At 42.8% G+C, this 25,590-nt stretch overlaps 2 protein-coding genes across 7 annotated transcripts in view; both read left to right on the forward strand.

Moving 5' to 3' along the window:
* Positions 1 to 11,299: 11,299 nt before the first annotated feature.
* Positions 11,300 to 15,643, forward strand: LOC125631713 (C-C chemokine receptor type 5). Its single transcript, XM_048838806.2, has 2 exons — positions 11,300 to 11,476; positions 12,282 to 15,643. Exon 2 carries the CDS (start codon positions 12,293 to 12,295, stop codon positions 13,343 to 13,345), a length of 1,053 nt encoding a protein of 350 aa, XP_048694763.1. The 5' UTR covers positions 11,300 to 11,476; positions 12,282 to 12,292; the 3' UTR covers positions 13,346 to 15,643.
* A 2,224-nt stretch (positions 15,644 to 17,867) lies between these two features.
* TOPBP1 (DNA topoisomerase II binding protein 1) overlaps positions 17,868 to 25,590 on the forward strand; it is a 46,427-nt gene continuing 38,704 nt past the window's right edge. The window contains exons 1-6 of one of the 6 annotated variants that reach the window (XM_075125688.1): positions 17,868 to 18,250; positions 19,551 to 19,638; positions 20,591 to 20,725; positions 21,331 to 21,474; positions 24,474 to 24,655; positions 24,780 to 24,973. In XM_075125688.1, the coding sequence (XP_074981789.1) occupies positions 19,558 to 19,638; positions 20,591 to 20,725; positions 21,331 to 21,474; positions 24,474 to 24,655; positions 24,780 to 24,973 (736 nt within the window). In that variant the 5' untranslated portion in view covers positions 17,868 to 18,250; positions 19,551 to 19,557. Of the gene's footprint in view, positions 18,251 to 18,700; positions 18,848 to 19,480; positions 19,639 to 20,590; positions 20,726 to 21,330; positions 21,475 to 24,473; positions 24,656 to 24,779; positions 24,974 to 25,590 lie in introns of those variants that run through there. The other 5 variants (XM_075125689.1, XM_048838773.2, XM_048838775.2 and 2 more) reach the window with 5 other exon arrangements.

The following is a 25,590-nucleotide window of genomic DNA, read 5'->3' on the forward strand; positions in this document are numbered from 1 at the left end:
GGCACTACTAATGCATGCAAGTCCTGCTCACATGAGTAAGAGCTGGCAGGATCAGATCCCAATATCTTAGCACTTACATAGTACTTTGCAGCCTCACACCTCTGTATATAACTAGTTATTCATCCTGATGACAGCCCTGTGAGGTAAATATCTGCAGTACTACAATGTGAAGGCAGAAAATTACTCTCACAGTAAACTTCCTTTTATGGAAAAAATATTTTCTGCAAGTTTGCATTAGTGTGAAAGCACCTTTTTAATACCAAATGCATGTCAGTGTTATGGTTATCTATTTCAGAGTATTAGTCATGTTAGGCTGTATCAGCAAAAACAACGAGGAGTCCTTGTGGCACCTTAGAGACTAACAAATTTATTTGGGCATAAGCTTTTGTGGGCTAAAACCCACTTCATCAGATGCATGCTCAGTTTTACTGAGCTGTCTCCATTTCCATTTTTTTTGGGGTGTGAATTCTGATGCTATCATTTTATGCTTCTTTCTCCTTCTACATTAATGCAAGTTATTAATAAAATCATTATATTGTATGTTTCTCATTGTCTTTGTGGGAAAGAGGCTTCAGCTCCAGATCCTGGGAAAGTGCAGGGATTGCTCCTTACATGGATACCAAGGGAACGCACATAACCACAAAGGGCGTGGAGAGGATGTCGAGTCATGGACCAGAACCCTCCCCCACACCAGCCCACAGGGAAATGAAACCTACTGGGTGTGGAGCTGCTGCACTATCCTAAAAGATGTTGCAGCTGGGACAGCCCCCATTCACCGAGAAACTTGAGGAGGAATTTGGTACTTGACCTTTGAAAATATATATTTTTTTAATTTTAGGGGGCAAATATCAGTTTGGGTGGGTATTATAAAGCAGATGGCATGAAAGTGAGTGAGGAAAAATTATCTAGCACTGGGGAACAAACTGAATTCTCCCACAAGCCAGCTCTAGCCACTGTACGATCACTTTGTGCTGCTTAGGTGGTATAAAGTGATATTAGCCAACTAGAGAATCTGGCCCTTAAATCTACAGAGTATTAAGTATTTAAATATGAGTAAGTGCGTGTTGCTCTACATCCCTCTCCATGTTCCCTGCTCTGTCCCCACCATTCCCCAGTCTCCCCCTTCATGCTCTTCCCAATCTCCTGCACCAGACTTTCATGCATCCCAGTCCTCTGTACCCCTGCATCATCCCCTCTCGATCTCCTGCCAATCTCAATATATTCCTCCTCCCTGACAGCCTCTCACTCCAAGACCAGGTAACGTGGCTCACTGACATCCACTCCCTGCCCCAGTGGGTCTCAAACTTTCTGCTACCATGCCTCACTTTTATTGAAGCAAATGAGCTCAGTCCCCACCTTCATGTGAGTTAGAGAGAATGTTCACATATAGCAATAATTAATGCAATGCTAGAAGGTCAAAGGATAGAAACTCACACTAGCATTTACTTTGCAACATTTCAGTGAGATGAATGAGCCTGAAGAGCAACTGGGAACTCGGGAGAGAAATGGACCTGAGGGAGGTACAAGCTGGGGATAAAGGGACTCACAGGGAAGAAGCTCGGGGTGCAGAATGGGTGTGGGGGGACTGAGACCCTGTCTCCTCTATGCCAGAAAATCACTGAGATAGCTGGTGGCAGATGCACAGGAAATCTAACAGAAAATCTCATGCAGTAATTTGCATTTTTTCAAGATAGTCAAAAAGTAGGATATGAGTTTCAGGCCCCACCCAAACTCCACCGTGGGGCTGGCCCTATGTTTTTGGAAAGCCTGCCCTAACCATAGTTCACTTCCTTTCCAGTGCACAACCCTCCTCACAATGCCCCTTCCTGGACTCCTGTCATTTGACATTTACTATCTCATTGGCGATAACTAGATAGATCTATCTCGATGGATCGATGATCTACATTGATAGATCTCTGATCACATATCCTTTCATATATATCATGAACTGGTGTGGTTATTGGAAAAAATTCAGGTCTGTATGTTTATTTCACTGTGATACTTCGATTACAAAGCTTAATCATTAAAACAGCAAAAAACAACAGTTTTGGAAGGGATATAAATTCTTAGCTGCAGGACATAAGCCAAACTCTAATTATTGGGGTTTAGGAAGAAATTTTACCCGTGGGCAGGTTTCTCCTCAATTGCCCACTACAAGGCTTTCTTGCAGCTTCCTCTGAAGCAGTCGGTGCTGGCCACTACTGGAGACAGGATACTTGACTAGACAGACCATGGGTCTGATCCAGGCTGGCAATTCCTATGTTTCTAGAAAGAGACAAGCCCCTTTTCTTTCATCTTTCCTACTTTTTCATCTTGAAAAACAAAGTCCTTCCCATACTCAGGAAAAACTCATTCACACCTGACAGATTTGGAATTGCCTATGATTGTTTGTGAATATGTTAAAGATAATTGCTAATGGTAAGTTTGATTATAGTAAGGGGGTTTATTGTATGGGTACATGGGGTAAGTTCAAGAAGAGATTGATTGCACCAGGAAGGAAGAGTATTATGGCTCCCTCTATTTATAAACCCCTCCCATTCCCCATGAGTTCCCATTGATCCCACTCTTAGAAAGAGACTCTGGGTGTGTCCTGCCAATCTGTTTGCCCACAATGGAAATCACCAAAGTAACTTCAAAGAGCTAATGAGCACACCTAGTGCTTCCACACCCAATTTCAGGACATCATTCCTGCCTCTGGCAAGTGTGGCACAGAGAGTCCCCCAAATGAAAAAGAAGAAATTATGTATCCTTCTAACGGTTTCTTCCCTTTTTCACACCACTACATGCTGCAATGTTAAGAGTGGGTTACAAACAAAACCAAATTCTTTCTATAATTATAGGTTTGGATTGTGAAACCTAAGTCCTGCCACTAGGATTTCAAAATCTATACATCTGTGCTTTAACGCACTTTTTATAGGAGCATTTGAAAGTCCTTTATAGAAAAGAAGAACTACTTAAGTGACAATGATTTCTTGTTCACTCAAAGTCTGCTAAACGTATGAATATTGTATCCTTCTTCACACAGGAAGGGGTGTATGCCTGCCCTGTGTTTGTTATGTGCAAAACTGAGTTATGCAGTGCAGCCAGTCTAAATGATTAAGACATCAGTGGCACTTCTTAGATATCTGGTAAGTCATCTTTCATCTGTTTTTAGTATATATACATTTATTAGTTGCTTATGTAGATTAAGAGGTAACACAAATGCCTATATCTGTAAACACAGAAAATAATCTGCTGAGTCATTTGTTAGTGGATTCACCTATAAAAATAACAATTGAGAAGGGCAGGGGGAATGCACTAGAATGAACTATTTTAAAAGGATGTAACCATTAGAAGTGTTCAGAAGGGAAACCAGATAAACAATGAGGCAAATTTCCAGGGACTGTATTGGATGAGATTGCAATGGAATAAGATACCTCTATAACAATTGAATTAAACAGGAAAGATTTTTCTGTCAAAACTTTTATACCAGTTGTAGCAAGAAGAAAAATCTGTTTTGAAAACACAATAATGGACCAGATTTGCAACTGGTATAAACTAGTGTAGTATCACTGAAGTCAGTGGAGCTACACGAATTCATATAAGCTGAGGAACTGCTCCGATACTGGGAAAATATTGGTTTGAAATCTGAGAATGTGAGCACATTAAACATAAAATCCTTCAGACCTAATCTGGAATATATCATCTTTTCAGCACACCAGACAAATGGTCTGATTTTGCAGTCCTTCACAGTGATATGAAATCAGTTTTGCTTTAATAAAGATTTCAGGATTCACTCCTGACTCCAAGATGCCAAGTGCACAACTCCTGTCATAATTAATGGAAATTGCATTCCTAAGTATCAGTTTACCATTGCATATTAAAAGATGATCCCCCTTCTGTCCAGAAGAGAGGAGAATCTATCTGGCTAAGGCATATTTACACCTATCTCAGAATGACTGCTGAAACACTGGTGTTGTAATTTAAACACTGTGTGTGATGTGACCTATTTATATTCAATATGTATTTCTACAGGAAGTCCCGTGTAATTTAGCTGTTTATTGTGAAGTTTTATTCCGCAGTCTAACATTTTAATGTTTTAATTTTTGCCATTTTTTTTTTCAAAAAATGATCTGAACATTTCTGTGAAACAGTAATATCTGGCTTTGCTGATTTTTGTGTATGCTTAAGGCATGGGAGGCTTTTTAACTCAAAAGCAATAAAGATTGGGTTAACTTGCACCAGACAAACAGAATTTTTGATAGGCTGATCGCAGATTTCTGGGAAGAAATCGTACTCTGTGGTCATGACTACACTTACCCCCATATTGTAGTGCTTTTCATCCGTAGGTCATATAGCATTTTTTCCCAAAAGGATGGGTATCTTCATCTCTCTTTTATAGATGGGGAAACTGATGCACAAAGAGGTGAAATGACTTGCCTAAAATCAAACAGCTGGTCAGTAGTAGAGCTAGAAATAAAACCCAGGTCATCTGACTCCTAGTCAAGTGTCTTAGGCACTGGATAACAGTTTCCTAAAAGAGTGGAAGAAATTGCTTCATGGGATACTGCATATAGGGATTTGCTAATCCTGCTCTTTTAAAATTGGTAGGCACCCAATGGTAGTTATCAGTATCTGATGGATAGATACTAATCTCAGATTCAGATACTGTGGAGAGAGGCTTCTGAAGCAAGGAAAGGAGCTAGTAGGAGGATTTTACTGGAACCAATCAGAAAGAAGGGAGAGATAACAGGATTTAGGCCCTGAGGACAGGGTGGGTGGAAGAAGACAAGCACCATGGTGATGTTCTCACGATCCAGAGACAGAGTGGAGGGAGGAAAGTTGTTATGCTTATAAGAAGCACATGGGATCTTTTTCAGGGAAAAGGGCAATATGCCGCGTTTATTGAAAATACAACTGTTATCATATACATTCTATTACACAACACACACACACACAAGTCCTGCAGACGGTCTTTATAGTTACCAGTCTGTCGTAGCTCGAGTCAATCTAATGGCCAGTTAGATTGAGCACAAGTGAGGAACTGGGCTCTGTCAGTTGTGATCTGATCCTCTGAGGCTTTGCAGGACTGAACCCAGAGTTCTATGGCAAAATACCCCAGCTTTATACTTGTAAATTTCCACTTTAGTCTATGGATTTTGCAATGTTATTGTGTTATCGTTAGTCCTTAAGTGGTGTTAATTTTGGGGTTTTCTGCTGTTACCTCTTATTTGCTGTCTCACCTTCGGGGGTGTTTGCCTCACCTCTGCCTCAGTTGTCAATGCTGCTAACTCGTTTTAGCATCAGATACAATGGATATTTTCTGATTATTTCCTGCTGTCTCTCCAAGTCTCTCACGTCTTCTTGACCATCTGGACATTTGTGATGGCTTTCACACTCATCCTTAACCATGCACACATCCTTTACTCACACCAAACAATTTTACAGAGAATTTCAGACAGGATTACATTTTAGAAAGGGTTATATGGTTACTAAAGGGATTACAAAGGAACCTCACACAACTTCATTTGCAATGCAGATAAGAAACAAGACCTTATAGCAAATACTGTAATGAAAACTTTTCCTAAAACAAAAGGTGACCATAATCATCCATAAGGACTGTTCTGGTCTGTTCCTGCTTTAACATTAGTTCAGACACAGGCAGCCTGTCTGATGCGTTTCTACCAATATCCCAGAGGGTCATTCCTTTCTGCTATTCAAAAAGGGGGTGGCAGGATGAAATCAAATCATACATTAATACATACTACATTATTAATTATAACCTCTAATACAAATATAAAATCCTACATTTCAGAATCAGATTTGTACTGTATCAGTCTATCAAAATGGCCACACTCTTGTACAAATCAGTTCCAAATCAGGTATTTGTCACACCTCTATTGGCTTATCAGTACAAGCTTAGGATAAAGATGCATGTCCACTATTTCTAACCAGTCTCAAATTCCATCACCCATTCCACAGCACCTGCTTTTGAAATGCTCCATTCTGCTGAGCAGGACTGCCATTTTATTCCCTAAACACCAGCAACTTATCTAAACTCCTCTCTCCCTGGTGATTGCTGCACCTGGTTAAGGAGAGTTATGTTGGTCATGAGCAGAAGACATATTGGGAGTGGCTTATTCTCCTTATTGAAGTTCTTGAAACCAATTCAATTTCTTAAGTTGTTCAGGCCACAGATACAAAGAACGGCCCCAATTCTGCAAGTGAATGTGCAGGCAAACCAAACCAAATAGAAAAAATAAGTTATGGAGGGAAAAGGTTATTGGCTACTTTTTGGAGAAGCTTCTTGTCTTAAAGTACCGGTAAAAGTGACTATATAAAAAAACAATCTTTAAACTCATTTGCTACCAGTGTAGCTGAGCCATAACAAACTCACATTTTTACTTTCACAATGACTGTAGAGTCAACACAGCTGTGGAACAACTGTCTCATGGGGAGAATGTGCAGGACTTTCTGAAAATCAGGCATCTTTAAAGGTGACTCAGATTTGACACACAAAAATTGAAGCACCCAAAATCACTAGTAACTTTTGAAATTTTGGCCTATTTAGTTTTCAATAGAACTCAGATGTATTGCTATGCATGTGATTATGATAACTTTCCACAAGTAGTTTAACAAGGTCTTAATAAAAGTAGAATGGTCCAGTCAGATAAACAAAGAGACAAAATAGGTTAAAGGGGGCTAATGTCCAAAAAAAAAAATCAACTTGTTCCCCATTGTGCATGATGCTACCTTTCTTAATGGCCATCCATAGGCCCATGTCCCTATCACTATGATCCTAAAATGTCAGGATCAGAGTTCCTGCAGACCAACAAGATCCTTATGCAGATTCTATTCCATGGTATGCATCCGATGAAGTGAGCTGTAGCTCATGAAAGCTCATGCTCAAATAAATTGGTTAGTCTCTAAGGTGCCACAAGTACTCCTTTTCTTTTTGCGAATACAGACTAACACGGCTGTTACTCTGAAACCTGTCATATTGCAGCATAGTTCAGCCATACATCCTCACAGAGGGCAAAGGCTTATGCTTCCATGAACAAAAATCCATGTCCGCTTAGTTGCTGCAGGTTTGTTCCTTGCAAAATCTTTTTCAGGTCTCTTTTCCAAGGCAGTGTTTTTCAATCCGTGGGTCGCGACCCACTACTGGGTCACAGCATGTAAGGTGCTGGGTCGCCTTGCTCTGGTCAGCACCATCGACTGGGATGTTAAAAGTCCCGTCAGCGGTGCTGCCCAGCTAAGGCAGATAAGGGCCTACCTTTTCCGACACCACGCTGTGCTCTGGAAGCGGCCAGCAGTGGGTCCGGCTTCTAGGCGGGGGGGCACCAGGCTCCGCATGCTGCCCCCACCCTGAGCACCAGCTCTGCACTCCCATTGGCCAGCAACCACCAATGGGAACTGGGGGGGCCGTGCTGTGCACCTCTGCCTAAGAGCCAGACCCACTGTTGGCAGCTTCCGAGGCACAGCGTGGTCCGTGGTGCACCCCGGCTGCGCCACTGACCGGGAGCTGCCAGAGGTAAGTTCGCACCCCAACCCCGTGCCCCAGTTCCCTGCCACAGCCCTGAGCCCCCCGCAAACCTGGAACCCCTTCCTGCATCCCAAACCCCTCATCCCCAGCCCCAGAGCCCTGACCCCCTCCTGCCCCCAACCCCCTGCCCCAGCCCTGAGCCCCCCCAAACCCAGAACCCCTTTCTGCACTCCAAACCCCTCATCCCTGGCCCTACCCCAGAGCCTGCACCCCCAGTCCAGAGCCCTGACCCCCTCCCGCACCCCAACCCCCTGCCCCAGCCTGAGCCCCTCCCACACCCCAAACCCCTCATCCCCAGCTCCTTTCAGTCGCGGGCATCAACAATTTTCTTCAACTGGATCCCCAGAAAAAAAGTTTGAAAACCACTGTTCTAAGGCAATGGCCACGCCACAGAGCTTACACCAGTACAGCTGAGTCATTGCAGCACTGCGAGTGCGGATGCTCTCAACCAGTAGTTTTCAATCAGGAGTCTGGGACCCCCTAGGGGGCCTCGAGCAGGTTTAGCGTGGCCTCCAAGCAGGGCCAGCATTAAACTTGCTGGGGCCCAGGACAGAAAGCTGAAGTCCCACTGCCTGGGGCTGTATCCCAGGTCCCTGAACCCTGCCCCCGGGGTTGAAGCTGAAGCCTGAGCAACGTAGCGTCATGGAGGCCCCTGTGGTGTGGGGCCCCAGGCAATTGCCCTGGTTCCTGCACCCTAACACCGGCCCTGGCTTTTATATGCAGAAAACCAGTTATTGTGGCACAGATGGGCATGGAGGTTTTATAGCAAGTTTGGGAAGCATCAGAAAGAAAAAGGTTGAGAACCCCTGCTCTAAACCAATGGGAGGGAGCTCTCCTGTTGACTTAATTACTCCAGCCCCCACGAGCGGCGGTTGCTATGTTGGTGGGATAAGCTCTCCTGTCACCATAGCTCTGTCCACACTCCACACTGGTGCTTAGGTTAGTGTAACTTACATCGCTGAGGGGGATGGATCATTCACACCCCTGAGCAACATAACTTACACCAGCTTAAGTTGTAGTGTGTACACAGCCTAACTCCCTGCTGTTAATTCTGCTCCCAGCACTTCAAATGCCACATAATTTGTTACTACTCTTACCCTTGGCCATACTTCGACCACGTGTTTAAGGGAATTATGCAAATGGGGCATATTGGGCTGGTGCCCCTATCTCTATAGTTATTTGACAATACAAAAAAGAAAACTGATATGAAGGAACTGTGACACTTCCCAGTGGTACCCGGGGTCATGAGGCACTTCCTCTAGCATGAGGAAGGCTTTTCTGTTCCTGCCGTTGGTCAGTTCCCTCACTCCATTGGCCACGGACAACACAAACACTCCCCTTCAGCCTTACGCAGGCTCTTCTCTCTCACTCCAGGTTAGTGATTGGCATACTCCAACCCCTGAGCCCTCCAAGCATCTCCCTGGAGTGTTCTCGTCACCACTCCATTGAACACACAGCACTTAGAGATGTTTATAGTGAAAACACATAAAACTTTATTTAACAAAGCATAGAGATTCAAACGATAGCAAGTGGAAGTTTTGGAAACACATGGTTGCAAATAAAATAAAATCACACACGCATTCTAGAACCTAGACTTACTTATCTAGATACTCTCCTGTCTTATCAGCAATGCTCACCCAAAGTCCTTCCAGTCTTTTACAGCCAGGCTTGGCTGTGATTGTCCATTCATGAGACAAGTCATGCTGTCAGCTTGCCTCCTCAGGGAAAGATTCCAGTGTATGTCCGCATCCCCAGATGTACCCTACCAATCCATTGTCTTTTCTCATAAAGATGATCCTCTGCTGCTGTTTATTTCTTCCTGTACATTTCCTCTCTTAAAAATTTCACAATCTCTTGACTAGCATTTGGCTCAGTAGGCCAACAGGCATCTGTTGAAAGGCCTACAATGCCAAGTACACCCATGACCAGATAGAGAGAGAAGTGTCTGTTACCTCCTGCTTGAAAGGAATATTCCTGAGGTATGTCACCTCCTGGTGACCCACCCTAATCCCAAGTCCTTATGAACTTTTAGATACATAATGTCCTTAAATATTATCTGTACATACATTTTTCAGTGATTATGATGACCTGTGGGCTACTGGCTCTCAGTAGAGACCTCACATGCCATTGTTTGTATAGGTGCAGGAACTAGGGATGCAGGGGTTGCTGCAGCACCCCCAGGTTTTATGCAGGGTCCCGGCTGCCAGCCCCACTCCCCAGCTGCTGGTCCCATACCTAGGGCTCTGCGCCACGGGCCCTGGTCCCGGCCCCAAGCCCAGCGCCCCGCTCCTAACCCTGCTCTCAGGACTTCACTCGCCGGCCCTGCACTCAGGACTCTGGTCCCCGCCATGGGACCTGCTCCCTGGCTGCTGGCCCCATGCCCAGGGCTCTGCACCTGGCCCCACGCCTGGGGCTCCATGCCTGGCACCTGCGGCCCCACTCCTAGCCCTGCACTGGAGCTCTGCTCTGGAGCGCCAGCCCCGGACCCCTCTCCCCAGCCACTGGACCCATGCCACTCCTGGCCCTGCCTCCTGTTCCCGGGGCTCCATGCCCGACCCCCCTGTTCCCAGGGCTCCGTTCCCAGGGCTTCACTCCTGGTCCCGCACCCGCCCCCAGCTGTGGCCCCAGCCTTGGCCTCCTTACCCCATCTGAGTTCCCCCCTCTCCCAGAGACACAGTTCTGCTCCTGGTCCCAGCTCTGGAGGTTGCGGGGGACATGGACAGGGGTAAGGGGGGCATGAGGTAAAAAGTAAAAACAGCTTTCAGCACCCCCACTATTAAAAGTATTCCAGTGCCCCTGATTGTTGGGGGAATTATTATGCATATATCTGATGCAGGGGATCCCTGGAAAACTGAGTATCCCCTGTGCCCTCTGCCAGTTGGCACCAAGTTGAGACACAGCAACTAAAACAAGGCAACTATTTCATTGAAAAGCAACCCTGTCTCTTAAAGACAATGACACCTTAAATTCTGATCAGGTCTCTCAGTTACCTGCTTTTTAAGACCAGCTTGCTTCTTAATGGGCAGTAATAATTTTAACCCTTTACTGCAAGATATCTCCATCTAGATAAAAATAACATATAATACTGTACATTAAGGGCCAGATCCTCAGTTGACATAAATTGGTATAGCTCCATTGACTTCAATGAAGTTAGGTGAACTTTCACCACCTAAGGATCTGGCCCACAAGCATGTGTAGTTCATGCATCTGTAGACTTGCAGTCATTAATCAGCAATATTTAAAGTTTTCAACAACTAACTCAGAGTATTTTCATAAGTCTGATCAACATTATATTTTACATATTTATATGATACAGGTATAATCATATACTGTTTACTGTCAAGGAAATAAAAAGATGAGACTGACCAGACTGCATGTCTCTTCCTACAAATGTTGTGTACACACGAACAAGGCTAAAAGAATGTTATTTAGGTTGCAAAATCAAAATATAGGAAATGCCTGCATTATGGTTGCCTATGCAACTTTAATTCTGCCCCCTTGTGCATCCATCTTGTGCACTGACTGTGGAAAAGATCCTGTGGGAAAAATGAGTGGGGATCATGTAATTAAATATTGTATCACAGTGTATGTGCACAAGTGGACAGAATTAAGGTGCCACAGGCAACAGTAAATCTGGCATTTCCTAACTTTTGAGTACTTGACTTTGCAACCTAAATAATTTTCTATTAACTTAGTGTTTTTATGTATTTTTCATTTTAGAAGAAAACAAATTATGTACAACTCTAATAATCCTTCTTTCATGTGTACTCAGCAGGGTTTGAATTCTTAAACTTTGGCATAAGCATAGAGTTATCAACCATTTGAGCTACAGTAACTACCAGCAGGAGAAAGCTATCATCTCAGAGCACACACACGTGTATGTGGACACCTGTATCTCAAGAGTGGCTCAGGGGAGCCTGGACTGCATCTTTGCCCACATCCTCCCAAGAGGTAGGGGAATTTCTCTCCCATGTGGTTCTTCCAGGGGGAAGCTGGGGGGAACAGGTTGCTGTGGCTACATGCTAGGTCTGGGTGTGTGGTTAGTGGGAAGCTGACCTGACTCTCTCTCCTTCTGCACCGCAACTGTTCCAACAGCTCCTAAGCACTACCAGTGCAGTGGCTGCTGCTGCTGCTTAGGCAGCAGTGTAAGCATGGTGCTTTAGGACAGTTGTTCTCAACCAGGTGTACATGTTGCCCTGGGGATATGCAGAGGTCTTCCAGGGGGTACATCAACTCATCTAGATATTTGCCTAGTTTTACAACAGGCTACATAAAATACACTAGCGAAGACAGTACAAATTGAAATTTCATACAGACAATGACTTGTTTATACTGCTCTATGTACTATACACTGAAAAGTAAGTACAATATTTATATTCCAATTGATTTATTTTATAATTATATTGTAAACTTGAGAAAGTAGGAAATTTTTCAGTAATAGTGGGCTGTGACACTTTTGTATTTTTATGTCATAACACAGCAAAACATAAACAGAATTTCATGGGGAAAAAGAAAAGGCGCTCCTCTAGCCCTAAGGCTTTCTCCCCACTGCATTTCAAAGGCCTTGTGCAAATAATGGAAATCTCAGAGCTTCTCAAAAAAAAAATTGCAATAATCTTTTATAATTGGAAATGTTAGGCAGCTGAAATATGGGGGTCATCACCAGCCACCAAAATTATTGTTTGTGGTAAAATTCCAATCTTCGTCTGAGTTTTAGTCCATCTCTTTAGTTTCTACCATCTCTTTCTTCATCCAGGACAGAACAAGATGGATAACGAAACTGACATGACAACCTATGATTATTATACTGGCTCAGAACCATGCCAAAAAGCTGATGTCAAAAAATTTGCATCCCAGTTTCTGCCACCGCTGTACTCCTTGGTGCTGATATTTGGCCTGGTGGGCAATGCGCTAGTTGTGCTGATCCTGATAAAATACAAGAGGCTGAGAAGCATGACTGACATCTATCTGCTGAATCTGGCAATTTCCGATTTGCTTTTTATTCTTTCCCTGCCATTTTGGGCTTACTATGCAGCACATGAGTGGGATTTTGGAAATGCAATGTGTAAAATTCTTTCAGGGATCTATTATGCTGGCTTCTACAGTGGAATTTTTTTCATAATACTTTTGACAGTAGATAGATATCTGGCCATTGTCCATGCAGTGTTTGCTTTAAAGGCTAGGACAGTTACCTATGGCATCATCACAAGTGTTGTCATTTGGGGTGTTGCAATATTAGCCTCTCTGCCAGGATTTATATTTCACAAAGCTAAAAGGGAGTCATATCATTTTACATGTAGCCCTCATTATCCATTGGGACAGGAAAGTAAATGGAAGCAATTCCAGACTTTAAAGATGAACATCCTGGGACTTGTCATTCCACTGGTCATTATGATCTTTTGCTATGCCGAGATTATAAAGACATTACTGAGATGTAGGAATGAGAAAAAACATAAGGCAGTCAGGCTTATTTTTATCATAATGATTGTTTATTTTCTCTTCTGGGCACCATACAACATCGTTGTTCTCATGTACACTTTTCAAGATTCATTTTCCCTAAATAACTGTGAGAACAGCAGTCAGCTAGAGGTAGCAATCCAAGTGACAGAAGCGACTGCAATGATCCACTGTTGTATCAACCCCATGATCTATGCTTTCGCTGGTGAAAAGTTTAGGAAATATCTTTATACCTTTTTCCGAAACCACATTGCAATCCATTTGTATAAATATTGCCCAGTTCTCTATGCTGAGGCACCTGACCGAGTTAGTTCTACATACACCCCATCTACGGGGGAGCAGGAATTCTCAGCTGCATTGTGACGGGTATCTAAGTAAAAAAGTTACATTCACTTTTGTGGAAACAGTTGTGCAAAGGACCAAAACGCTTTGAATACTTGGCTTTAAAGAGGCAACTGAAGGGGTACCTACACATTTTAGATGCACAGGAGTTTTCTCCAGAAAGAAACGGCATTTGTTTATACAAATGTGTATTTGTATATTTTAAAAGGGGGTATGCATACCTAACTACTTACTTGGATATATAAATTTAGACTAAAGGTTCACCCCTTTTTTAGAAAATACAATAGATATGCCATGTTTTGGTCAACTTGACCCTGGAAAAGTTTGTGAATTTGTTCTTTACACTAAGTCTTTGGGCTCATGAATAAACTTCCAATGTACCTCTTCAGAGAAAGTATAATTTAGAACATGAAATTAGGTCAGAAGTGGAGACACATCCTCTTGAACTACCTCTCATATCTTAGTATGAGATATGCCACCCATTTATACTCAAATGTATTTCATCCCACACAAGCCTGGTGCTATATCAGCGTTAATTATGTTAAATTGACATCTGTAATACAAAATCTTGAAATTGAGATCCTAAAAAATGTCATATATTTGGAAAAAGAAACTCCAGCATTTCTAGTTGCTTCTGCTTTTATTTTTGGTTGTTAAGCATTTTTATTGGTATAGTAGTAGGACATTATCCAGCCATTATTTTGTATCTAAAACTCCTAAAGTTTGTAATGAGAGTTTTGATGAGATTGATAGCAGAATATAAGCAGGCTACTCCATAAAATTTAGGTCCAGCAAAGCACTTAAACAGATACATAACTTGAAGCATGTGGGTGCTCATGTGCATGAAATCATGCTTTAGTGTTTTGATGGATCAGGGACACCCTCTCTGGGGTTTCTTGCACTTCCTTTGAAATATCTGGTTTTGGCCACTGTCAGAGAAAGGATTCTGGACTAGATCGACCACTCTTCTGATCTAGTATGGCAATTCCGGTTTTCTTATGTTTCTATAAAGCCCTTAGAACAGTGGTTCTCAAACTTTTGTACCGGTGACCCCTTTCACATAGCAAGCATCTGAGTGTGATTCCCTATATAAATTAAAAACACGTTTTTATAAATTTTACACCATCATAAATGCTGGAGACAAAGCGGGGTTTGGGGTGGAGGCTGACAGCTTGCGACTCCCCCTGTAATAACCTCATGACCCCGACAGGTCCCAACCCCCACTTTGAGAACCCCTGCCTTAGAATAATACTTTGATCGGAAAGTGGTACAGGAAATGTATTAAAGATGTTTCAAATTATCAAGTGCATTTGAAATCAGGAAATGAAATAAGGAAATCCTTGCTTATCCAACCACTTCTTTCAACTTATTCTCAGTTTCGGTATATTATTACATTACTGTTGGGCTACATCCATAAAGTAAGTATGGGCAAACTGGAACTCTTTTCTAATTCATTAGGTTTTGCTTTTTACTTTCTTTTCACACATTATGCATGAGCCATCTTTTGGAATTTTTTATATGAATTTTTACCAGATTGTATCCTGAAAAAGTGATTAGTGATAAATTAATTTCAATAGAAAAAAGATCATTTTCATGTCAACTGATGAAGCTTTGGAAGGACAAATTCTCTTTCAAGGAGGTACTTTCCTGCATATAGTAACCAGCTTGCAAGGTTTTGGTTTTTTTAACTTAAATAAAAAAGCCCCTTTATGATTTAGTCACTTTTCAACAAGAGCTGAGAACTTCCACTAATGTTTTTATGAATCACACACATATTGTGAGTGTGAAGTGTGTGGTCTGACTCTCCAGTCAGAAAAGATTAACCCTCTCCCTGCAAAGGGAGATAAAAGCCCTACCACTCTTGTGCAAGATCTCAATCATGTAGGGAAGAGCACACAGCTGAAGCTCAGTAAGGGAGACTTAAAAGGGGCCCTTGTATCTAGGAGGAATTTCACTTACAGCATGGATCTTTTCTGGAGAAGAAATATTTGGAGGGCCTAGTGAGCTGTAGTAAAGGACAGCATTTGGACTTACGGAAACAAGTAACCTGATGGGACTACAGCCTCTTCTTAAGGGACCTGTTACTTCAGTGGAACTGGAGCTTGCTTTGAAAACTTGGGACCAGCCAGGTCCCATTTACCCATTGGATATATATAGTGAGCCATATTAAATGGAGAACAGCAGAGATGCAGAAATGGTGGAGTCTCTGCTACTAGATGGCACTCTTGATATATATAACTAAGGGATCCAGAAACAAAATAACTCATACTATGACATAGTATGTTTGTGTTTGCAATTCATTAAAGTTGGTTGAATTCTCTGGTTTTGGTTTCTTGCAGAAGAAAGTGTGTGTTCTCAAAGAATGGGGGAGGGATGGCAAAGATACTCTTCCACACAGCATGTTGCAATATCGAGTGAGCAGACAGCACAGGGTAAGTAGATGGTTCTGAGCATTAGTAACTGGATATAGAGCCTTTCAGTTCTAGGTCAAATCCATTCCACCATCATGGATCAATAGTGGTGACAAGCTTCTAGCCAGTGGATCTTAAGCCTCTGTCTGATGGATTAAAGAGCCCTCTGCTACGTGATATCACTGCCACAGGAAGATTAGCTTCTGACAGTGTGTGACCAAACACTTTCTCACACATCAAATATAATTAGTGTCAACATCAAGGCAAACAACCTATTCAGACTTAACAGCTCCTCACTCATTAATGGTCCTATTCTGCATGGTGCTGAATTGTTGTCTTCTGTGGAAGCTGAACATGCTCAAATGACAGGTTTCAGAGGAACAGCCGTGTTAGTCTGTATTCGCAAAAAGAAAAGGAGTACTTGTGGCACCTTAGAGACTAACCAATTTATTTGAGCATGAGCTTTCGTGAGCTCAGCTGTAGCTCACGAAAGCTCATGCTCAAATAAATTGGTTAGTCTCTAAGGTGCCACAAGTACTCCTTTTCTTTATGCTCAAATGCTTCACTTAAAAAGTGTGAACAATACCTAAGATCTCCTAAACAGGGCTAATGCTAGATATTAATAAAATGAATCTTCTAAACTTATTCCTTACTTACATTAAAAATATCTTCTACTCTTTCTGGCTAAAATCAAGGGTAGTTTGCTATCTTACTATTATAGGGGGAAGAACTCTAGGTTCTAATTGCTATTTTACATTGCTACTTTTGCCTAGGTCTTAGCCATTCCAAATACTGAGTTTACAGTGCCACCATGTGGCCACATTTTGTCTATTTAAACCAAACCTGTTGAAAGGATATAAAATTCTTAACAGTATTTAAAAAATAAATAAATAACAGAGCATTGAACTTTTCTCCCAGAAGTCTAATACCGCTGTCTCGGGATCCTCAGAGTGATTGTTATAGGATATCAGGCAACCGTAAGGAGAATGGCAAGACTTTGGAGAGCATCAGAGAGACTAGTATCTAGAGACAGATGAAACCTATTATAAAAATGAGCTTATTGGCTTTGCATGTACAGATTGCACAGCATTTTATAAAAATAGGAGCTTGCCCTGCTGCCATTGACCAAGTTTTCCCCACAGCTGTGCGGTTTGGCTATTGCTATCCAACCAGCAGTGGCAACTCAGTGGTGCTGTAGGTAATTTGTGAAACTCTTGGGAGCCTTTAGGAACCATAACAATGTTAACAAATCATCTAGTCCACTGGTTCTCAACCAGAGATCTGGGGGCCACAAGCAGGTTTCATGGATTAGACTCACTCGGGCCCAGGGCAGAAAGCTGAAGCCCCGCCAGGCAGAACTGCAGCCCAGGGACCTGAGCTCCAGCACCCAGGGCTGAAGCCATAGCCTGAGTAACTTACCTTTGCGGTGCTCCTTATGGCATGGGGCCCTGGGCAATTGCCCTGCTTTCTACCTCTTAACACTGGCCCTGGTTTGTATATGGAGAAACACAGTTGTTGTGGCACAGGCAGTCTGTGAAGTTTGTATAGACATTGGGGGTAGCCTCAGAAAGAAAGAGCTTGAGAACCCCCAATCTAGTCGCTTCTCCCAGGGAGGGGGAAAAAGGATTGTGCGCTACATCTTCACTGGGAGTGGGACTGGAACTGGAACAAGCACCGTCCCCACCTCGCCCAGATTCACCAAAGGGGGAGCTCAGCAGACTGTCCTTTCAGCGCCCAGCTCAGATAAGGTGAGAGCTCCCAGGGTAGACAGGCCCTAAGCGTTCACCCCCCTAACTTCCTGTCCTGAATGGGGCGGCTGAAGGGGCACAGCTGCCCCGCGGGGAGGGTGGGGACAGCGTCCCTCAGGAGAGACCCACCCGCGCTGTACTGGGGGTGGGATAAGAGCATCGCCAATCCCACAAGCCTCCCGCTGCGGGAGGCGCCCAGCCCCCCGCTGGCATCTCAAGACCTCAGGGTCGCCCAGCCGGGCACGACAAGAGCCGGGCACGAGGCAGGGCGCCAGCGGGCTGGCTTGAGCGGGGACGCGAGGCAGCCAGGCGCTGACGCCCCGAGGGGCGGCTCCCCACTGCACCCAGCACGCGCCGCGGGGCGCGCGGGAGCCGAGGCCGGAGCAGGCGTAGAAGCGGCAGGAAGGCATCCGGGGGCGCCGCGCCGCACCTCCGGCGGCTCAGTCACGCGGCAAAGCGCAGGCGGAGGCTAGTGACGCAAGCGCTGGGAGAAGAACGGGCAGCCAGCGGCAGAGAACCACTCGCGCGGGCCGAAGTCGAGAAGCGCGCGCTCGGGCTCTATGCGAGGGAGTTAAACGCGCACCGGCTTGCCTTCCGAGAGCGGCTCCCGTCCGGCGGGACTTGATCACGTGCTAGGGATGAGCGTGCGCCTGCGCCTCGTAGCGTCTCCTGGCGCGCCTGCGCAGTGTGGCTCTAGCTCTCTTCCCGCCCGCCTTCAGTTACCGGCTGGAGAAGCAGTACCTGCGGGAGCGAGCCCACTCCGGTGGGTGAGAGGCCGCTTCTTCCATAACCTCAGTTTCCCCCCTCCTTCCCCGAACCCACTCTCCCCTCTAGCCGCCCCAGCCCTTCCTCTCGCCCCGGGCTGACCCTCCCGCTCACCAGGGGCCCCTGACTCTTCCGGGCTGGCGGCGAACCCAGTCGGCTCGGCCCTTTCCTCCACGGTCAGGGCTGGTCCGGGGGATCGCCGCCGCTTGTGGGCAGGGAGCCCTGAGCGCAGGGATGCCCCGCCGGGGCATCGCCCGGCAGGACCCAGCACTACCCGGCGGGAGGGGTCTGAGGTGACCGACCTGCGAGGGCGCGTGGCCGGCGCGAGAATCGCGACGCGTGTGACGTGCCCCAGCGCGTGTGTTCGTTGCGCACGCGAGTGAACCGCGCCTCCCCCGCGGAGTTTTCGTGAAGGTGTCGCGCGGAGGGAGGCGCTCGCCTCGCAGCGGCCCCGCCCACTTCCCTGGCACCCCGCCGGGGCTCGGCTCGGCTCGGCTCCCCCTCTGCTGCACCTGCTCCCCCTCCCCCCGCCAGCGTCCCTCTCGTGCGGCTGGGCTGGGCTGGGCTGGGCTGGGGGAGAGCCAGCTCGGAAAGCAACGGTAGGGCGCGTTTCGGCCCCAGGTCGGGCTGTCAGCAGCTGAGGAACGCTGCGTGCAGTGTGATTTGCTTCGCTAGTGCAGCCCGGGGTTTTCCTGGGGAAAAACATTTACATCGATGTTTTAGGTTGTATTGTGTTGAACGAAGCTTCCGTGAGAAGTTCAGCACTTCTAGGACCCGATCACAGTGTCCCGTGGGAAAGCCCAGGGGTGACATACTGATAAGGGACTCCCCGGGTAAAGAAGGTCCATGGAAAGATAACGCAGCCCGGGACTGTGTTCTCTCTCTGCCCTGAGCTCAGCATAGCTGATGTGGAGGATGTTGTGCTTAGGCCTACCCAGTACAGTTCCTCGTAGCCCCGGCGCACTCTCCAGGCAGTACAGGGAGGGAGAACTAAGCCAACAGGTACCTGATCTCCACCCCCCCTACTCCGTTTCTGCATCAGAGAGAATGATCTCTGAGATATATTGATCCTCTACATACTACAGATATTGGGGCAGTATATGAGCAAATTAGAAGCACTGACATTTCCAGGGGGTGAATTCTTTATAATGTTTGGATAGATTTGTTCAAAAAAGTCCGAAAAAGCAATAATTTATGTGGAAAAATAAGTTAGGTACATCTCATTAATGCAGGTCTTGAATACATAACGAAGTTATTCTGAAAACTGGTACTTCAACACTTTTTTTTTGTTTCATCCATTAGTTAAAGGATGAAAAGTGACAAGGAACCATTTTTTGTTAAATTTATAAAGTCTTCTGGAAACTCAGAATATTTTTTTAAAGCTCTTGAGGTAAGCACTTTTGGTACCACTATCAGCTGCTTTTTTCTGAATTTAGTTTTCCATTTAATTATTTTCATGGTTATTTGTAGCCTATTAATGCATATATCTGTAAATAAAATATATTGTTTCTGTAAGATGAAGGCATTTAATGTTAGATAATACAGTTGCCTTGTTTAACTTTTTTTCTACAGCGAAGGTCAACATTTTCTTTGTTATATATTTTTACTAATTTATAGTGGGTTAGTTTCACTTCTTAATACAGTGGAAAATTCATATAGTGAAATCATTGTTTTGTGAAACTGATTTCCCTGTGGCCCCAATCCTATAAGGTGCGGTGTCCCTCTGGAAAGGTGCTGAAGCACTCAAAACTTTTGGCCCAACCCTGCAAACAGTTGCTGCCTGGCATAGTGCTTACTACCGTGAAGTGTTTTTTTTAAATAATTGAAGATAGATTGTATAACCTAATTAAGAACCTTGACCTCTCCAAGGAGCAAATTGTCCCACAGGGTTTGAATTAATTTATTGAAGGGATTAAATGCTGTGCCTTGGTAACTAGCATTTGAATGATCATCCCGATCATACAGTGGTTGTAGAGGGCACTCAACAGGTTCCAGAACAGCGTGAGCTGCAATCCTGAGGGTTCAGATTCCTCATCCACGCTACTATAGCTTCATTGAGGAGGGTGTCAAGTCATTCTCCCCTGGGAAGTCAGTGAGAGTTAGAAGGCTCTCAGCACAGATGAGGTCCAATAGATGAAAATTTGTACACTGTACATTGCAGTGGATTGAAATAATTTGATATTTTTGTTCAACTTCACTACAAATCGATTCTTGTATAGTAATTTTGCTATAAGTAATTTCAACTGGATATGCTTTTGCAGTTGCTGTAGGATTCATTTAAAAGAATTGTCTAACAAAGGGAAAGGAATTTAAGTATGTTGTTGTTTCATGTTTTCTTGCAGTCCATAAAAGAATTTCAGTCAGAAGAATATCTCCAGATCCTTGAAGAAGTGCCAGCACTCAATATAAAAGAGAATGACAAATCCCTTTACATCTGTGACCCTTTTAGTGGCATTGTTTTTAGTCACCTCAAAAAGGTTTGCTACCCACTAGATTAGTTATAAGTGTCCTATTCCTTTCTAAGGAATGCTCATATACATGATCCTACACATTTTCTCTTTCTGAATTCTATATACTGGCTTGTAATGTACACAGTGAATATATGTAATATGCTGTTAAACAGAGTTTCAGTGGGAAAATTGCAAAGGGTAGGAATAGCATAAAAGGTAAGGCAAGACAAGGGATTCAATCCTTCAGTCTCAATGGCCTGTGCTTCTACAGGACCTGTGACCACCTTTTTTGTTTCTCCCAGTCATAGAGCAGTCTGGGAAAATGGCATGGTTGCAGTGATCTCTGAGAAGTTGCAGTAGCAAAGGACAGCATAGCCAGAGATCAGTGGCGCTCCAGACATTTCCTCTGTTACCTATGTTGGGGCCAGCTCTATTCCATGTGAGGATTTCCCTATGTTTGAGCAATCCCCAGCCAATCGGTTGGTCAGTTTCAACCGCTTTGTGTTGCTGGGATGGGGTGTTGGATATTCCCCAAGATAGGTTTTTTGACAAGATCCCCTTTTTGTGAGAAAAGTGTCACCCTTCCTTCCATATTAATCCTCTTTGATCTTTTTGTTTTATTTTTGTTGCAGCTTGGCTGTAGGATCGTTGGACCACAGGTAGTCATATTTTGTATGCAGCACCAGCGATGTGTCCCGAGAGCCGAATACCCTGTTCATAATATGGCCATGGCTGATATAACAATATCCTGTACTAGTCTTGAAAAAGAAACTAGGGTAATTTATTACAATATATAATGGAAGAATAATTGTTCAGCTAGATTTTTGTGAAGTTTACTTCCAGATACAGCAGTAAAAAGATTTATTGGTTACTTCTTTGTAAATGCATTTTTCACTTACTGAAAACTTTTAAGTCAGGAATACAATTCAAATATATATAGAAAGAGTTATTTTTAAATGATGATGATGTGACGCTTATTTTTTCCATCTGAATAATTTTTGGCCCTTTGAATGAGTTAAAGTTCCCATTCTAATATTTTAGATGAAGAAAATATCTGCAGTTTTACTTTGGGTGTTTGGATGCATTTAACTTTTTTTCAGTTGATTACTTTGTTTAAAGAATGATGTTATCAAAGAGATCAGCAGAAACCTCAGATCTGTGTTATACAAGTAGTATGTAGAAAAAAATACTTCATTGGTTGTTTGAGGGGGCATAGGAATAATTTATAATTAACAGCATTCATGAACTGACTTGAGATCTAGATGGATTGTCCAGCTAGCTATCTACGGCTAAGATGTCACAGACCATATAATGTGTTACAGTTTATATCAAACTATAAAGTAATTAAAAATTTAATACTCAGGCTACTCTCAATATCTGTTAAATATTGAACATTTTGATCACACTGTATATTAAGGTTTCATTTATAAAGGCTTAATAAATTATGAATAGATGTTTGTCTAGTTAATCAATTAGAGTCCAGGTTAGTAAGTGTCTTATAATCACCTATAACAACTTCTACTGATGTGCTTATAGTAAGGCTGTCAATTAATTGCAGTTAACTCATGCAATTAACTCAAAAAAGTTAATCGCAATTAATTGCACTGTTAAACAATAGAATACCAATTGAAATTTATTAAATGGTTTTGGAAGTTTTTCTACATTTTCAAATATATTTATTTCTACTGCAACACAGAATACAACGCGTACAGTGCTCACTTTATATTATTATTTTTATTACAAACATTTGCACTGTAAATATGATAAACAAAAGAAATAGTATTTGTCAATTCGCCTCATACAGTCTCTTTATCGTGAAAGTGTAACTTACATATGTAGATTTTTTTTTGTTACATAACTGCACTCAAAAACAAAACAATGTAAAATTTAGAGCCTACAAGTCCACTCAGTCCTACTTCAGCCAATCTCTCAGGCAAACAAGTGTGGTTAAAATTTGCAGGAGATAAAGCTGCCCACTTCTTGTTTACAATGTTACCTAAAAGTGAGAACAGGCGTTCACGTGGCACTGTTGTAGCCGGCATCACAAGGTATTTACATGCCAGATGCACTAAAGATTCATATGTCCCGTCATGCTTCATCCACCATTCCAGAGGATGTGTCCATGCTCGATAACGGTCCAAAGCAGAGTGGACCAACACATGTTCATTTTCATCATCTGAGTCACATGCCCCCAGCAGAAGGTTGATTTTCTTTTTTGGTGGTTTGAGTTCTGTAGTTTCAGCATCTGAGTGTTGCTCTTTTAAGACTTCTGAAACCATGTGCCACTCCTCGTCCCTCTCAGATTTTGGATGGCACTTCAGATTCTTAAACCTTGGGTCAAGTGCTGTAGCTATTTTTAGAAATCTCACATTGGTGCCTTCTTTATGTTTTGTCAAATCTTCAGTGAAAGTGTTCTTAAAACAAACGTGTGCTGAGTCATCCTCCGCAACTGCTATAACATGAGATATATGGCAGAATGTGGGTAAAACGGAACAGGTTACATACAATTCTCCCCCAAGGAGTTCAGTCACAAATTTAATTAACACATTTTTTTAACGAGCATCATCAGTATGGAAGCATGTCCTCTGGAATGGTGGCCGAAGCATGAAGGGGCATAGGAATGTTTAACACACCTTCTTGTCACCTGTTGGGAATGGGTAATGTCCATCTTGATTGAATTGGCCTCATTAGGACTACAAAAAGTAATTTTCCCTCTGTTGATATTCACCCCTTCTTGTCAACTGATGAGAATAGGCCACTTCCACCTTGATAGAATTGTCCTCGTTAGCACTGACCCCCAACTTGGTAAGGCAACTCCCATCTTTTCATGTGCTGTAATATATATATTGCTTACTGTATTTTTCACTCCATGCATCTGATGAAATGGGTTTTAGCCCATGAAAGCTTATGCCCAAGTAAATTTATTAGTCTGTAAGGTGCCACAAGGACTCCTCATTGTTTTTGCTGATATAGACTAACACGGCTACTACTCTGAAACCTGTTTTAATGATAAAGAGATTGCACTACAGTATTTGTATTAAATGAATTGAAAAATACTATTTCTTTTGTTTTTTTCAATGCAAATATTTGTAATAAAAAATAAATACAAGGTGAGCACTGTACACTTTGTATTCTGTGTTGTAATTGAAATCAATGTATTTGAAAATGTAGAAAACATCCAAAATATTTAAATAAATGGTATTAACAGTGTGATTAATCACACAATTAATTGCGATTAATTTTTTAATTGCACAATTAATCACAATTAATTTTTTAATTGATTGACAGCCCTAGGTTATAGCCATGTATCACACATGGTGTTCATTCTATATCATGCTTATGGCATCTATTACTCATTTGTTAACCCTTTATAAGCTATTTATAAATTTACTCAATAAAAACGACAACATTTTTTCTTAAGTGACTGTTTCTGTCTAGTAATAGTATGTGATGTGGATTCCTGGGTAGTAAACAGAACACAGGCATTTTTCCTTATTTAATCTGTATTGTAAATGTGTTCTGGAGGGCGCAATCCCCTGGTATCCACTATTTTACAGTTTTTAAAGGGATTCCTTCAAAATTGTTCATTTCTATGTAGACAAAAGACATTTTTCTGTTTTAAAGGTGCCATAAAGTTAAGTTCCAGGAGAAATCATAGGACATGGAGTAATCTTTTTTTAAAAAAAAAAAATAAGCAATATTAAAATCTACTTTTTGTTGTTTGACTACTTTATCTTTATTTGCGGGTTTTTGTTTTGTTTTTTTTGCTCTTTAGGAAGAAGTTCATAAGTATGTACAGATGATGGGTGGCCGTGTGTACAGAGATCTCAATGCATCAGTAACTCATCTTATAGCTGGAGAAGTTGGCAGCAAGAAATATTTAGTGGCTGCTGCTCTGAAGAAACCCATATTGCTTCCTACTTGGATAAAAGCATTGTGGGATAAGTCCCAACAAGGGTAAAAGAACCACTTTTTCTATTAGGATATATTAAATCTTGTATTGGTTCTAGACTATACTTATTCCTTTGGAGTTGTGTTGGAAAAAGATCTGTCTTATTTTCTTTCTTTTTTTCTCCTGCAGTATGATTAGATACACAGATATAAGCATGGAAAACTTCATTTGTCCTTTGTTTCGTGGCTGTACAATCTGTGTAACTGGCTTAAGCAGTGTGGACAGGAAGGAGGTGCAGCGTCTCACTACTGAGCATGGTGGTCAATACACAGGGCAGCTCAAGATGAATGAGTGCACCCACCTCATTGTTCAAGAGCCAAAAGGTAGGTATTCGTCAGTCAATTTAAATTTGAAGGGACAACTTAGCATAAAGCTAAGCATGTGCACAAGTGTTTGGAGAATCGGGGCCTAAGTCTGTATCTGTTTCATTATGCTGTTATTATTGCCAGTGCTGTTAGGATAAATATATGCAAGAAGAGTGATACAGAGTATTCTTAAGGGAAGGTGGAAATGAGAACAAAAAGGGACACACAAGCAGAGACCCAAACGCTATCGGAGGAAGGGGAGAGGCCTTCAGAAAAGAAAAAATAGAATCTAAACTAAATTTTGATGAAATTAGGAGACTTAGGAATTTCAATGATGATACTAATTGGATTACAAATAAACTTGAAGATAAAATTTTCCCACTAAAATTTCTGAATTTCCTCTTACGAAAATAAAATTAAAGCACTACATTGTTCTTTGTAGTTTTGTTTGAGACACACTGGACAGAATTTTTAAATTTCCTCCATACTTTTCCTGGGCGATTATTTTGTGATTTCTCTTTTCCCCTCTTGAAGCCCCAAGATCTTGTTATGGCAATTCTGTCTCTGGCCAAAGAGCTTGGCATAGCTCCTTTAGTGGAACTGTCAGCTCGGCAGAACAATGTGAGGCATTTTCG

The sequence above is a fragment of the Caretta caretta genome, chromosome 2 (assembly GCF_965140235.1).
Source record: "Caretta caretta isolate rCarCar2 chromosome 2, rCarCar1.hap1, whole genome shotgun sequence".
NCBI classification, from domain to species: Eukaryota; Metazoa; Chordata; order Testudines; family Cheloniidae; genus Caretta; species Caretta caretta.